Here is a 16,440-nt window from a genome sequence, read left to right as displayed (position 1 = left end):
TCACACAGACAGACTGTTGGTCAGCTACATCCTGGATTGTTTTTGATGTTTCTTCACCTGCTTCGCATTCATACAGTTATTTACCTTTCTACTACATTTATAGCTTCTTTATTGTTATTTGCACCTCTGTCTAGTTACAATGCATATAGATGATCACACTGCTTTCAGCATGTATAAGTTGCTCTTAAGAATCAGCTGAAATATACAAGTCATTTAGTTTGTTTTTGCATAAAATTACGAAGGTGAGAAATGATTCACCTCCATCACAGCAGGGTCAGTCAGATTCAGAGAGGGTTTCTTTTTCACCAGACTCCGTCTTATTACTTGCTTTGTTGTGACTTTGAAAAAGCAAACTAACAAATCCAAATATAGAGACTAATTGAATCATGGGTTGCCACTCGCACTGACTGCAGCAAATAAATGCTCTCTTCCATTCACAGGACGAATTCTCCCATTTGCCAGAGTGGTTAAAGTCTGCCGCCACAAATTGCTCCATGTTATTGACGTTATTAGTTTCCTGTGTTAATTCTTTCCACTGCCTAAATGAGGAGTTACTTCCATCTGACCATTTCCAGGAATCTCTGAAAAAACCAAACCAAGCTATCTGTCCTGTAGGTACCAGCTCTTTTATCTTTTGGTTCTCTGCCATGTTTCTCACACTGGCCAGGTCTGTGTAGTGGCTCTGGGCCTCAGTCCATGTCATGAAGTTGTTGATGAAGACAAATGTCACATTCAGCCCTGAAAATAGACCATAGTAAAGTGCTTCACATACAATATGCCATTAATAACATACAGTATGTTGTCCATGGCATGAAGCAAAAGTGATGTACAGAAGTCCACTTCATAACTGAGGCAATATTAGTGACGTCATCAATCAGTTTAGATATAAAGATTAAGAATTAAGGTGAAATAAAGATGCAACTGTTTAGATGTGAACATTTGAGTATTCACTCCCATTTTCACCGATACAGTGACAGAAGTTTGTTTTAGTCCTTGTTTCACGTGTCCTTTTTAGTCCAACAAAATGATCTGCCTACTATATCTATCTTTTGTCGAGCTGGATGTGTGCACATGTGCAATTTGAGCTGGTTTAGTGCCCCTGCTTTTAATTTGAGTTCATGTTACCAGCTACTTAACGCTGTTTTAATCATTACTTTTATATTACCACTGGATCACGACTACATGTATGTGAAAGGGGTCGCTTTCAGTGTTGAACCCACAGAGATGTATCACCCAACACCCAATTCAGTGTCTTTCAGCTCATTGTTTTGCTTTCATGTTCTGTGTCTTTACTGTTTTGGTTTTTCTCAATGCTCTCAGCGCTGTTGTCAGCTGAAGGCAGCTCTCTCAAAAAGCTATAAAAAAACGCACTGTTTACCACCTGCCAGCAACTAGCTGGTGAACATAGTGGAGGATTTAGCAGCTAAAGAGCCAAATATTTCCCTCAGGGCTCAGTGGAGAGCATGTGTTAGTACGTCAGTGTTAGAGCTCGTTTCCCCTGCTGTCAAGTGGCCTAAAATCTGTTATTATTTGTTTGGTTTTTAGGGTCGCATGCATAACTATATGAAACTATATTTGCACAATGAAAAATATGGAAAAGGGAAATTACAAAATGGACATTTGCAACGAATAAGCATTTTGTCTCTGCTCAGACTCAAACATATGTCATAAATCAGTAGTTTTATTTGCACATAAACAATGTGTCCATCTACTGTATAAGTGGGGAGTAAACATTAAGAGCGTCCACATCTGAACATGAACTTACTAATAATAATATTAATAATTATAATAACAATACCAGAAAAATTATACCAGAGTGCCATCCACTACAGTACCACAGCAACATAAAAAAACAACTTTAGATCACTTCTATAATCATTATATGCACTATATGCATGGAATGGATTTCCTGTCAACACTGTGGTATTTACAATGCAGCAGGCTGGTGTGAATTTAATGTGAATGTGTGTTGTTGTTGTGTGTGAGGTAATGAGGGGAAAGAGGATTATGTTAGGATATAAACTGTAGTAAAAATTCTCACCTGTGACATCAAAGCGGACTGAATGAGTTCCTTACAACTGTAATCACGTCACTGTCCATTATCATGCAGGACAACACAATGTTCTTCAATACTGTAGTTGTCAGGTTTATTAGGCACCCAGTTCCTGAACTTAGTCTCCCTCTCTTTGTAGAAACTTTTATCTGCCAGTGACAATCTCCAGCTGCTCACATCATCATACAGCCCTATCCAGTATAACAATAGTATAACCTCAATAAATCATTGTTGAGCTCTTGTTAAGCTTTAATATTTATGGACAAATCTGCCCTTCCTCTATTAGTTTGATGTTGTTGTGTTTTTGATTATATGAAACAGACAGAATAATAGAGAAAAGTTAAGAAATCACATCTCTGTGTTCTGCGAGAGGCAATTTGCTTAAATCCAGATGTTCACATCCTCCATGTTGTCTTTAGTGCCAGGTCTGTGTATTTCTTTCTGCAGTGCTTCAGTCAAGTTCTTTGAGTCATAGACAAAATGGTTAAGACTGGGAACATTTGAGGACACAGCACACAGCCCTGCAGTGACAGACATGCATATTGATTAGGGTTGGACACTGGAACATTTCACAGTTTTCAGCCGTGTCAATGGGCCTCGTGCAAGAACATTTTTTGTATTCTTCTCCTTGATCTCTCTTACTTTTTTCTGTCAGTTCAGATTCACCAGACTCTTACTACAAAACTTGTAAATCGCTTGTTTCAGCCTGATGAATGCCACCTGTCCATGAGGAGGTGTGGGTTTGTTAGATTTGATTTCCCTAAACTTGCCATATGAGGCGACCTGTTCTGCTCTGTTTGTGGGCAGGTTTCATTCACAAAAATATTACCAAAGAGTAAAAAGATGAATGTCACACTGAAGAGCTTCAGGTCCTGCTGTCAGAAATATATAGATACATTTAGTATTGTCAGTAGTTGTATTTTAGGATGTCAAATAATTACAAAATACTGTAGCGGAGGAGGCGGTCGCTCTAATTATTGACAGTTCTGCTGTTAATGTTCAAGTTTGAATCATTGTTTTAGTGATGTTATTTGTACCTCAGGCAAAGTTATGAAAAAGTATGAAAAATTTGTGAATTTTTGTAAATCTTTAGTCACTCGTATGTGCCACTTAAGAACAAATCTGTTCGTGAGGCCTGTTGTTTCTGCAGTAAAAGCAATTTGTTGACCAGGTGAGAGAAGCAGGACCCTTAAACACCGTGGAGGTCTTAATCAAGCCATATGTATGGATATCATAAACATAAAATAAATCAAATACTAGAATTTTTATTCAATTTCCACTAGAGTATATATCACTTAATGGATAAGTACTGTGTAACTGAAGTATCATGTATCATGTTATGATGAATCTCTGAGAGTTTTGTAGCCACAAGGATATAACAATGTACTAAAAATAATGAAAATATATAAACGTTTAGACGCATATAAAACAGATAAAAGACAGAATTATTTCCATCTTTGTTTGCTTTCTGTTTTTTAGAGACTTATTAGGTTACATAAAAACAATACCTCAGTACTGTAAGATCAACTAATTTGACTTCATGCAAATTAAAAACAGTTATTTGCCTGTTAAACAGATTTGAATGAATGATGAGGTCTGCTGATATTTTATATTCGTTCAGGGATTTTCCTTTTTTCCAAAACGTGTTTGATATTGATTTGTTTTTTTATTTTTTAATTTTTTAATTTTTTTCACCACAGCCACACACAGTGACCAAAATAAGTAATTAATGATATTTATTTCAAGGCAGTAATATTTACATTTAGCTACTGTGCCCACATGCCTTATACATAAACAGCTTACACCTCAGTATCATTTGACTTCATGGAAAGAGGTCATGTTCAACAAATATTTCAACCTAAACCTAAATATCATTAAAATGATTTCATATTGAATGATATATAGGTTTCCATATACTGTATAGTGGATCAATAATGTCCCCTTTTTCAAAAACTTATTAGATTTTTTGTTGTTGGACCACAGCCAGACAAACCATAATATGTAATTCATGAGCATTACTGATATTGAGGCATTTATATATCCAGTACATGAAAAACCCTTCATTTGACAATAAATGCATGTTTGCATACTTGAAAATGTTTGGCATGAATAGTGACAAGTTCAAGATGGAACAACAGAAAGGGCAACAAAAGTAAAATAACCATGTTTGGTAGCGTTCATACAAAGTTTATTATGTGTTACATTGTGTGTATAAAGATCACTGAATGGAAATCATCTCCACATTTAGATGCTTTGACCTGCAGTGTTGTTGCTGGCAGCCTCCAGTCTCTTCTTAATACTGCTTCAGTGCCTTAAAACCATCCACAGTGCACTCTGTCAGTGTCCTCTGTCCTCCACAGATTGGCCCCCTTCCCCTTTTATGACTTGTTACTAACTTGCTCTCCTTAATTCCTGTTATGCTAATTTCATTTACAAACATCTTGTGAGCAGTATTAAAAGTGACTTATTTTATCCTGTTTGCAGCATATATTTAAAAATATCTTAATTAACCCTTCTCTTTTCTTTTATCTGCCAATCTAGAGATAGCACATCACTTTCCGCCCACTGTCTCATTTATTTTCTTTGTGGATGACCTGAATCATTTAATGAATTAGAAACATATTAACTGACAATGTAGGATGTGTACGGCATGTTGTGGAATAGTCAGTAAACGTACGGTGGTTTTGTTGTGTGGCTTGTGCTACGAGAGGGTCTCCCTTCCTGTTTGATGAGATGAATTAAGGAGGTGTTTTCTCCAGTCAAACACTTGCTATTGTAAGCTTTGTTTAATCTTCTGAAATGTGTTGAAGACTGACAGATGGAGGTGGGAGCCCACCAGGAGTTTGGATTGACAGCATTATTTCGTGTTATTTGATTTATCATTCAGATTATTTTTTATGTTTATTTTTCAAAATACCTACTTTACTTAGGTTTTGCTACAAAACTAGCACTCGTCCGTTGTTTTAATGGTGCCTTCATGAGGGAAAAACAAGCATTTTATATTTTATGAATAGCTAATGACCAATAGTGCCACATTTCCGCAGCTTGCAGCTCTGCCAGGAAACACAGTTCAGACTGCTGGAGCTTCATGAGATTTTGTCCCTCATTACTTACATTGAAATCATATTAGGAAGGGAACTCCTCATGACCGGTATTAACAGGAGAAACAATTACAAAGACTAAAAACTGTTGCAGTGTACGTACATATGATCATGTAAGTACTGTTTTAAGACCTACATGACATGAAAAATATAAATGCAAACAAATACTAAACCCCAAATACTTCAGGGAGGAGAATTTTCACTGATTGTCCATCACAGTCTCAACAAAGCAGTTCCTCGTCACATCTGCAGCACCTTAACTTTGTTGCATCCTTGTTTCCTTCCTCCTCTCTTCCTTCTTTCCTCTCTCTTTAGCAGCTGCCCCTGACAGGCTCATATTAGATAGCTGACTGAGACCAGTGCATATGTACCTCTCAGTTTTTATGTCCTCCAGTAATTGCCCTGCTTTTATTGTACCTCTGCTGTCATTGATGTAGACATCCAAGACAACACACTAACTTTCTCTCCTTGATTCCTGCAGTGTCTGTGTGCCTTGTAAAAAACTGTCTGTAGATGCTGCTAACATTAGTTTTTTCCCCTTCTTTCTCCTTTTTTGTTTCCTCATATTTTCTGCTCTTGTCGCCAACAGTTCTCTTGTCTGTCTACTATCTTCAGTTTTCTTAAAGAAGTTTTGTTTATTACTAATCTTTTCAAGTTTAATATCGGATTATACTGTATAGTTACTATGTCCAGAAAATATAGATTTTAAATGATGAGATATAGACCAGCTGACATTGACTTATTGAGGTCAATATCAGAATTAGTTAAAAAAAAAATACAATAATGATTTATCAGCTAATATTCTTTTTTTGTTTGTTTACATAAACAAACATTTTTGATTGGGATCCATTAAATGAGTTTTTTATAGCATTGTTACCATGATGTGTATTGAGCAGCATGTTTTTCAGTTAAAAAACGAACTTGTCAGAGCTCTTGACTGACAAACTATGTGATGCAATGTAAAGTATGGCCCTTATACTCAGTCTATTACATATAACTATCTTACCTCAGTTAGCAAATATATTGTGTAACAGGTGAACTGTGCTGAGTTTTTATGTAATTTGATTTTGAGGACGTTATGTCCATCATCCTCTCTTCCTGCATGATTGACTGGTTTTAAATGTTCAGATTATTGTGAATATTTATATAATATGTTAGTTCCTCGACTGAATTGTTGCTATACTGTGCTGTATTGTAAGGCCTTCTTTAACCTTTGTCTTTCCTGTTAGTGTCAATCTACTTAATGCTAGGACTAAATATAACAGATGAATTTTACTGTAGCAGGATAAAATATCCATACTTGGATTCTGTAGTCAGTCTGTTATGGAAAGATGTTACTATACATTTGTTTTGAAGCTTTTCTGGACACAGTAACTGTGTTCGTACTATAGATTGTATTGCAGTTGTCTCTTGCCATACCTTCCTCTCTCTCTTGTTCTGCTGTGTACTGACTCACTGCTTCCTCTGCTGTCTGGCTGTGTGAACTGCATGTTGGTAACACCAAGGGGTCACGCTAGCTGACCTCACTCAGAAGAAGAAAGGAAAGTTTGGCTGGTTCACTCAGTCCACAGAGACACAGGGTAAATGTGTTTGTGTGTGCGTGAGAGTCCGGGACTGTGTGTTCTCGTGTGCATGTTCATACAGACAGTTCATCTTTGGTGCCTCCGCTTGCTTGCATGTGCTTTGCTCATGCTTTTGTTTGTGCTTTTGTGTTTGCATGCTCTTTGTTTGGAATCATTAATCATTATCTGATCCGTAACATCATATCATGAGCATTTCTTTCAACACACACACACACTTTGTCATCCATCATCGCTGAACTTCTTTAGACAAAGCCTAATAATAACAAAGTCTAACTGTGAGTGAAATTAATCAACAGTTTGTACTGTAGAAGATGAAAGGTGGATCAGGGGAAAAAATCCTCCAGTCAAATGTCTCCATAGAGGCGGACGGGCACCAAGCAGCAGCCAAGTTTATGAGAGATGTGTCAGTTTAACAATAACACTAACACAGCTCGAGCTGAGGTTTAATTTTTGTTGTAACTACACAGAGGCACATGTAGCTCCTTCAAACTGTTTAAATATACAGCACTGACCAAACTCAAAATGCATGTTTTATTTAAATACAGAAAACATCAAAAGTTAAACTTGAACTTTGAACTTTAAGTGAATAATACATTTCAAAGTCTTAAATGATGCAAATTTGCGCAAATTTAAATGTTTTCAGCCAATTCTTTGCCACAAGACACTCAAGCTTTACTTCAGCATTTTGACCTGTAAATGATTTTTTTTTTGCCAGTAAAATGTATTTAGCTCGTGTTTATTTTAGTACCACTTTAAACATTTCATTAAATATTACATTTTGACACTTTGTAATGTATAAAAATATATTTTTCCGTCAATCTCATGACTATATTTTTGGTTGAAGTAAACAGAATTGTCAAAGTGTTTGTGTTCAGATTCTTCATCCAGTCATCATCATTTTGAATTCCTTTCATTTGTCACTTATAAAGACAATATTTTATGCATGTACAGTATATATTTTCAATATACTGTATGTTGTAAATGACTATGTGACTATGTAAATTATACAGCATACAGACCTGGACCAAATAGTTTGAGAAAATGTTTCAACTGGACAATGTTGAAAAGATTAAACAATCACTTGGTACTTGTTACAAGTAAACTATTTTGTCTCACTGTCAATATCTGTAATCTGTTTCTAATTAATAAATTGTTTAAAAAATGACTAAAATCATGTACAAATTCCACTTTGACTCAGGTCTGGCAGCATGTAGCTACTCACTGTGATTTGATCTATGCAGAAACCTTAAAATTCATCATTTTGTAGGCTTCCCAAAGCAGACCAGTTGGTTTCACATAGTGCAACTCTAACATCCAGGGGTCGACCTTTAATCAGACCTCGTCAGTCTCTTTCAGAACAAATATAATGTAGAATTAAGGAAAACTGGCTGAATTTCATTTTCATTCATGTCAAACTTTGAGAAGAAGTCACCCCAGCATTTTCTACTTGACACCTGGATTTTTCACATCGTCAGTTTTGCTTTCAGGTGGTTTGGCTTGGTCTATAAGCCATGTGAAACACAAATGAAAGATAAAATTTCAGCTGACACAACTACAGGCAGAAAAGGAAAATAACTCAGTGCTTCCAGTCAACAGCTAAGATGCACTTGAGTCTATCTTGTGATAGTTTCAGTCTAATGTTTGACTCTCAGTAGATTAGAGAATTGTTTCTTCTTTCTGTGTTCAAAAAAACAAACATTGGACTTCAAAAACATATTTCATCACCCTGGAACCAAGCCAAACCAAACATGCATGGGTGTCAATAGGAAAATCTATTACAATGTGAATTTTACTGGTGAAAAAGTTAATATCCTAAACTTCTCTGTTAACTTGGCATCATATCATCTCATGTTACCTTTTTCTTGGTGTGTGTTTGTGTGTGCGATACGACAGCGAGCATGCCCACAAGTGAGACAGAGTCGGTGAACACAGAGAATCACAATGAAGAGGAAGGCAAGTCACCCTGCTGTGGACCGCTGTGGTGAGTTTCACATATTACTATGGACACAACAGTCAGACATTTATTTGACAGTCCTAACAGTCAACTGATGATGAGTTAATAGGAAGAAGTTTGTCGTATTTGACAAGGACACAATGACTATTGTATATATGAAACATGTGACTCAAACACAAAGCACATCTTGCTGCCTTTTATTAAAAGTTACCTCATCTTTTATTCTCCTCAGTCAAAAAATTACTAAGTCGAAGTGCAGGTTAGTATCTTTGCATGGCTGCATGGTAGGTGCGTTCATCATTCACTTAATGGATTCAACTCATCTGGCTGATTTTTTGGAATTACTCAGATCCTTAATGTTTTCACCTGCATTTTTGTTTTTGCTGTCGATTCACTGTCTGTTATGTTTTATTGTTGACCGACCAATTATTGCCTTTATCCTCATTTCATCACAGTTTCATTGTGTTTTGTCCAGTTTGCTCACTCGAAATCCACCCCTGCTCTTCTTTATAATCAATTTCTGTTCAGTTTGATTTATAGTGATGCTGCGCTTTCATTTTATTTCACCAGCTGTGTAATTGCATATGTGAGAAAGAAAACATTATAATCAATTATATACAGTATAACTGAAGTTCAAAGACAGAAGAGTTTATTCCAAGATATGTTAAATTCAATAAAACTTTCATTACCTGTAAAAGAAATGTTTTGTTATTTTGCAACTAAACTCTTCTGAATATGGACGTACGTATGCTGACAACTGATCATAAAGTGAAACTATTTGTTTGTCAGTCGTCAGTGGCGACGGTGGAACCGTTTCTGTCGCAGGAAGTGTCGTGCAGCCGTGAAATCTGTGACGTTTTATTGGCTGGTCATCATCTTGGTGTTCCTCAATACTCTCACCATCGCCTCTGAGCACTACAACCAGCCGGACTGGCTGACTGAAGTACAGGGTATCTATTCTTCTTTACTCTGTTCTGTTTGGTTGTGAAACATGAACTCAGCTCTACACAGTGATGTGCCCTGTGACTTTAAAAGTAATGACAGTGAACTGTATCCTGTGCATCATAATGTGTTATTTTTCATGTTTGTGTTAATTCAATGTTCCTGGAGTAAGTCTTCTCTTCTTCTGTCCTTTCGTCTCTTCTCCAGACGTATCCAACAAAGTTCTCCTAGCGATGTTCACCTTAGAGATGCTGGTGAAGATGTACAGTTTGGGGCTGCAGGCCTACTTTGTGTCCCTGTTCAATCGTTTCGACTGTTTCGTGGTGTGTGGAGGCATCATAGAGACCATCCTGGTGGAGCTGGCCATTATGTCTCCGCTGGGCATCTCTGTTTTCCGCTGTGTGCGCCTCCTTAGGATCTTCAAGGTCACACGGTGAGCAACAGAGACTCAAAGTTTTTAGTTTTCTGAGTGCAGTAAAGATGACTTTTCATGTCTCTGTTTGGCATACCTGTAATTCTGCTATTGATCGCTTTTACAGAAACTCAAAGGTCACTCTGTATCAGAGGTTTGGGAAGGCTGGTTGCAAAGTAGACCAGACCTTATTTCTTTCTGTTACTCTTTTTTTTGGGAACAGATAGTAGTGACATGTCTTTTTGAGGGTTTTTGATTGGAGGGGCATTGGTGGTTCATTTTATAGTACTGTCTGACTATAGCAATAAACAAGCCAAAGCATTGACCAAACACTTCAAAAGTTGTAAGGGTTTTTCTCTGGTATCACTGGGGATACTCCACTAAGGAGAACATACATGTAAGCTTTATGATTATAGAACAGTCATTTTGTAACAAGACCAGTTCAGTTCTTACAACGACAGCTTACACAGTGCAGTGATCGCTGGCTGTTGTGATCTGCTCTCGTCACATTAAATGAGCACAAAGAATTTTCACAAAGTCAGCAATTAGTTATTAGGTCAGACAGAAGATTAGTTCCAGTCTCTGCCCTAAACCACGGAGGTTGTTACAAATGTATGTTAGAGTTGATCTTAATGCCTTGTCTTATTCATTTTTTTAATCATTTCCATTTTTGTATCTCATTACCTTCACAGGTGTGTGTAACACTTTGTCTGTCCGTCTCTTAAGTTGTTTTATATTGTTTCTTCTCCAGTCATTGGGCATCACTTAGTAACCTGGTGGCCTCTCTGCTCAACTCCATGAAGTCCATCGCCTCCCTGTTGCTGTTACTCTTCCTCTTCATCATCATCTTCTCCCTGCTTGGCATGCAGCTCTTTGGGGGAAAGTTCAACTTTGACGAGACCGTGACCAAAAGGAGCACGTTTGATAACTTCCCCCAGGCTCTGCTCACCGTGTTCCAGGTGAGTGTTTGGTTTTATGCAATATTTCAAATCTTCTAATATTTCCGTAAACATTTTATCATAAAAATATTTTACAAACATCTACCAACCACAAACCAAGTCAAAATGTCTTGAAGAGACATTTATAGCAACAACAGCAACATGTTTACTTAACCTCACAGTGCAGGCTGGTACTTTTTAAAGATTGACATCTCGGCATCTGACAAAGAAGTCATTGATCACAGTCACCGGTGATGATTAAAAACCAACCTCTGCACATGGTTTTACTTTGCTATAGAACAGCAAAAGCTGTTGATGCACCTTGAAACATGTAAAAATCCTCATTAGTAGCATCACCTTCCCAATATTTCAAAATTTGGAGAATGTATTCATGAAAAGATTTTATCTAATAAAAGTGACAAAATGACATCAGACACTCATGGAAGAAGTGATTTAAATAGCTTCTACTGTTTACTGCGTTTACTAGATCTTGACAGGAGAAGATTGGAATACGGTAATGTATGACGGTATCATGGCGTACGGCGGCCCGGCCTCCTCTGGAATGGTGGTCTGTATTTACTTCATAATCCTCTTCATCTGTGGAAACTGTATCCTACCAGCCATAGACATACACACTCACATATAAATGCTGACGTTGAGCCACTTCCATATTCTCAACGCTCAAGTCAAGCTCATTTCATGATTGGATTTCGTGGTGTTGGTCAGTGTTTTCTCCTTAAGTCACATGACTAGATATCCTGCTGAATGTCTTCTTGGCCATCGCTGTTGACAACCTGGCAGATGCAGAGAGCCTAAACACAGCACAGAGGGAGGAAGAAGAGGCCAAGAAGAGGAAGAATAGTATCAAGTACAGCTAAGGACACCTCAATAATTCACATTTCAGTTTTTGTTTTCAGTTTCCTTTTCTAAGACATTTGTCACATTTGTCACTTTCCACTGCCACTGAAAAATTGCCTTTTGCCTCGCTAGTTACCTCTTTTGTTTTATCTTTCCCAAACAGAGAAACAAGCACAGAGAAGAAGAGAGTTGAAATAATGGATGCCAGGGATGGAGAGACCAAGGTAAAAGACAGAGGATTGCTCCAGTTCTCTTCATAAATCATGTGAATTGTATTATTAATATCCTATAAAGTGTGCAGGTCTAGAATATAACAAATTTCTACCAGCTATGTTTAAGCACAGTATTTAATTTTCATCTCAGTAGTTGTGCATTTTAAGATTGCTAAACCTGATCACTGTGTGTAGATGCCAGCAGAGATCTTACTGGAGGAAGACAAAGAGTCGTATCCTGCCATCGACTCTCCAGGTAAAACTTTGCAGCACAGGTCGTACTGGAGAGATAATTTGTTGTCATGTCTAGGTGAATTACTTGCCACTACATGCTGCAGCTATACCAGCGATGTGTGGTGGGAGCTGTGCACTGACTGCATGCAGTACTGGGTTACACAGAAAGTGAATCAAGGGAAAGTTATTAGGTAACATTTAAAATAAAACACAACACAGCAGTCAGTGAAAATTATTTGGTGCGATTCAGCATATTATCACAATAAACTTGACAGACAAAATTTGATGATCAATAATGATGATCACTTAGAGAGAAGATGTGGATTTAAACAAAGTATTACAACTGTGAGAAGACAAGACACAACCTCGAACATTAACTCTCCACATTTATCTATCTGTTAAAGGAACTTTTCACAAAATAAACACTTGACAGCAGTTAATACAAAAATGAAATGTAATGAATTTGGTTTCTAAATTTTCAGTTGTAATAAGCATCAGCAATATAATTACAAATAGAACAGATACATTTTTTTCATGTTCAAAAGGATTAAAACAACATTGATTCTGTGTCTTAGGGTGTAATGATGATGATGATAATGACCTCCCAGAAGTCCCGCCAGGGCCCCGCCCCCAGAGGCTATCTGAACTCAGCATCAAAGAAAAAATGCCGCCCATCCCAGAGGGCAGCGCCTTCTTCATCTTCAGCAGAACTAACCCGTGAGTATCGTACATGATGTTTACCAGGACATAATTACATACCAGTCAACCTGTTCAGTTGAACAGAAAAATAACCTTTAATATCTTTCCAAATTAAATCTCTATCACAAATCCAGACTTGCTGTTACACTTTTTCTGCCTGCTCCCTTTCCCTGTCTGTCTCCACATCTCCCTCTTTTTTATTTTTATCACTGTAGGATTCGTGTATTCTGCCATAAGCTGATCAACCATCAGATTTTCACCAACCTCATCCTGGTCTTCATCATGCTCAGCTCCGTCTCTCTGGCTGCTGAGGATCCCATACGCAACTTCTCTGCTCGCAATATTGTATGTAAACAAGTACCTGGGTTGTAGCAGCTTATCTGCAGGTTTTGCAATATCTTCAATTCTTTTTTGTAGCCTTTCAGTCAGCACCATCAGACAGTAGCAAGCACTGTCACTACTGCTATGTACAGTAGCTACTGTAGGAAGCTCATTGTCTCATAATGGGCAAGTGTCGGTTTTAGCAAAAACTCAAACAAACTTAAATGAATTAATCTTTTTTTATTGGTTAATCCATCTGTCCATTTTATGCTGCTTATTCAGGCCCAAGTTGCATTACTTTAGTTATTTATATTGTTGGGAATTATTGTTACATAATGATGGAAAGTACTTAAAAAATACAGTATATAATAATAAATAATTCTAGGCCATATCGTCCATACTGGTTTTCCATCATACTTTCATACTTTGATCTGTATGATTGTGAAACAGACATTAAATTGCTTTCTATGTGGTATTGAAGATGTCTTATAAAGTCTGAAACTTGACTTTAAAGAGATATTTTTAGAGATATAGGAGATACATGCAAATTTGAATTCCTCACATTCTATGATTAGAGCAAACTACTACTACAAAAATAAATCTCTAGTATCTTGATTTGTTTATGGGAAACTCTTTACTGTTTTTACATTAAAATATTACCTAGTGCAGCTTTAAATTTTTATGTCATGTGTTGACCCTCACTGTATCTACAGCTTTAGATCATTCATTGTGCTGTTATCCTGGAATGACTTGATGACTTGAACTTGTGCATTGCCTCTTGCAGATACTTGGTTATTTTGACTATGCTTTCACCGCAATCTTTACTGTTGAGATCCTGTTGAAGGTAAATGTCCTTTGTGTGCTGTGTTGTGCTGTGCTGGGTAGAGCTTCAGTAACCCTGCGTGCTTATGTCACTCTGATTGCCTCCTCAGATCCTAGGGTATGCAGACTATGTCTTCACTAGTATGTTTACATTTGAGATCCTTATTAAGGTAAACAATAAAAACTGTTGTCTGTGAAGATTCTCAGTCATCCAGGTCATGGTTATCCAAGGAGGGTCGAATCGAGGGGGACTGGACTTGGTTGTAGATACTTGAAGAAGCCCCTTGGATGAGAGGCGAAACATCTTCAAGTATCTTCAACCAAGTTCAGTTGCCCTCGGTTCAACCCTCCTTGGATAATAAAAACTGTTGAGCTGCCTCAGCAACAACCCACCACGTCCAAGCTTGCTGCACATGTCCTCCCTCCCCCCATTTTTGTCTCTATACTTTTTTTGTTAAAACGGCCGCCTGCTTGTTTTGTTGTCATAGCGCCAATCCGTCAACGTGGAGATCATGCATTTTTGTCAGATATTTTTTTGTCTGTCAGTCACTTTTCCATCACGGCCCACTCCCCTTCTTCATCCTCGACCAGTTTATGGACCAGTGGCTCTCCAGAGTACAACTTCCTGTTTGGCTGTTCCCAAATTCTTTTTTAATTTTTCTTTTTAACTTTCTGAAGATTAAAAAATATATGCCTAATTGGCACTATAACTCTGGTGGCGTTTTGAGACCTTTCACCAGTTATGATCATTTTTAAAAACTTTGAATCTTTGTCAACATCCTTGACTAGTAAATACCCACATTATGAACAACTAACTTTTTTTTTTTAATATGACAGATGTGTTAAATTTGAAACATTGTGGACTGTGGAGAGATGAACTTGAACTTGAACAACCATCAAGCTTAGTATTCCACTGCCTGACTGTGTACTGCACATACAGATATTCTTCTCTCTTTAATTTGGTCATTTGAATGAACTTGAAGAAATCTAAAAAAATCAGGAAATGTCATTTTTACTGTTAAAATTCAGTCCTCTGCCTTACCCTTTGCTTGCTGCATGCCTATACCAGGAAATCCCTTGTTTTTCACTTTAAGCCTAACATTTGATCAGGAGAGGATTATAAGCCCTGTTTCTTGGAAAGTGTTTGTTGTAGGGTCCCTGGCTTAATCTGCATTAGAAATGAATGTAGTGGCTTTGGAATAATGTGCCCCATGTCTTGTGAACATTTTGCATTTTTTATGATCTGTCTATTTATGTGTATGTGTGTGTGCAGTACTGCATATGTATATGTCTGCTTTTAAGTTCCTATTGTATGTGAATGAATATTTTTTTATTTAGAATTTTAAAAATAGAAAAATTGAATTGCATGACACTATTGTTGCTTACACAATATTACAAGTACCAATCTGTTAACAAGTTTGTTTCTGAGATACTACTTTTCAACTGTGCCTGCTCTAAGAAACATAATTATCATTACTTGTGACAAACACCTGTTTAGGTGCATTCTCCAGTTACCTTATGAGGTAACCGTAGCCTTCAGCCAGGAGCAGATGTCATCAGGTGGTACCCAACCTTCACTGAGTGTTTCGACACTCTCCAGTTGGTGTCCAAATCACTGCCTATCTGCTCCTGGCTTCCAGCTTCCCTCCCCAGCCTACTCCATATCCAGCAAGAGGCTTGTTCTGCCTCCTCCCTCATCCTACGAGCTGCTTGTTTCTTGCTCCTTTTGTCCAGGCCTAGAGTTGACAACAACTACCTGTTGATTGGGCTGGTAAACCTCTGCAGCTGATCTCAGTGGCAAACAACCATGCCTGCCATCCCTTGTCCTTACACTCCTGAACTAAGGGCTGGTACAAGGCCTTTCTCTCATGGGTCTTCTGACATCCCTCCTCCCACGGCACTGTCAGCTAAACCAGAATCATTTTCCGGTCTTTGGTTGACCACAATACAATGTCTGAGTGGAGTGAGTTGTGTTCACCACCTCCGAGAACTGCAGCCTCCTTCCCACGTCGACCCTCAAATCCCAGAACCTGGCAGTTTGCAGCAGATTGGGCTTTGGTCTTTTAGTTAAGAAAAGCCAGGCTCCCTACTTGATGAAGGTGATGACCTTCTTCAAGTTCAAGCCAGCTGACCTCTTCTTGCATCTCTCCCGCTCTATTGTGTCAGTAAGAGACAGAAGCACCTTATCATGGCGCCACTTCTACCATCCTTGAGTTAGACATGCTTTACACCCACACAGAGCTTGCAATGTGGGTCCTTTCTCAGCCCCCATGTGTGCAGTTGTGATGGCAAAGGCAGGGTGTCATACATG

At 37.9% G+C, this 16,440-nt stretch overlaps 1 protein-coding gene across 1 annotated transcript in view; it reads left to right on the top strand.

The window, feature by feature from the left end:
* Nucleotides 1-16,440, top strand: part of cacna1db (calcium channel, voltage-dependent, L type, alpha 1D subunit, b) — an 88,341-nt gene that overhangs the window by 46,165 nt on the left and 25,736 nt on the right. The window contains exons 10-21 of the mRNA XM_042407944.1: nucleotides 8,631-8,718; nucleotides 8,924-8,950; nucleotides 9,481-9,641; nucleotides 9,841-10,066; nucleotides 10,797-11,004; nucleotides 11,471-11,591; nucleotides 11,737-11,851; nucleotides 12,005-12,065; nucleotides 12,249-12,309; nucleotides 12,863-13,004; nucleotides 13,202-13,331; nucleotides 14,240-14,299. Coding sequence (XP_042263878.1) covers nucleotides 8,631-8,718; nucleotides 8,924-8,950; nucleotides 9,481-9,641; nucleotides 9,841-10,066; nucleotides 10,797-11,004; nucleotides 11,471-11,591; nucleotides 11,737-11,851; nucleotides 12,005-12,065; nucleotides 12,249-12,309; nucleotides 12,863-13,004; nucleotides 13,202-13,331; nucleotides 14,240-14,299 — 1,400 coding nt within the window. The remainder of the gene's footprint in view (nucleotides 1-8,630; nucleotides 8,719-8,923; nucleotides 8,951-9,480; nucleotides 9,642-9,840; nucleotides 10,067-10,796; nucleotides 11,005-11,470; nucleotides 11,592-11,736; nucleotides 11,852-12,004; nucleotides 12,066-12,248; nucleotides 12,310-12,862; nucleotides 13,005-13,201; nucleotides 13,332-14,239; nucleotides 14,300-16,440) is intronic.

This window comes from Thunnus maccoyii, chromosome 4 (assembly GCF_910596095.1).
Source record: "Thunnus maccoyii chromosome 4, fThuMac1.1, whole genome shotgun sequence".
Classification (NCBI taxonomy): Eukaryota; Metazoa; Chordata; class Actinopteri; order Scombriformes; family Scombridae; genus Thunnus; species Thunnus maccoyii.
The sequence above is the reverse complement of the archived record's forward strand: the minus strand, read 5'-3'. Positions and strand labels throughout refer to the sequence as shown.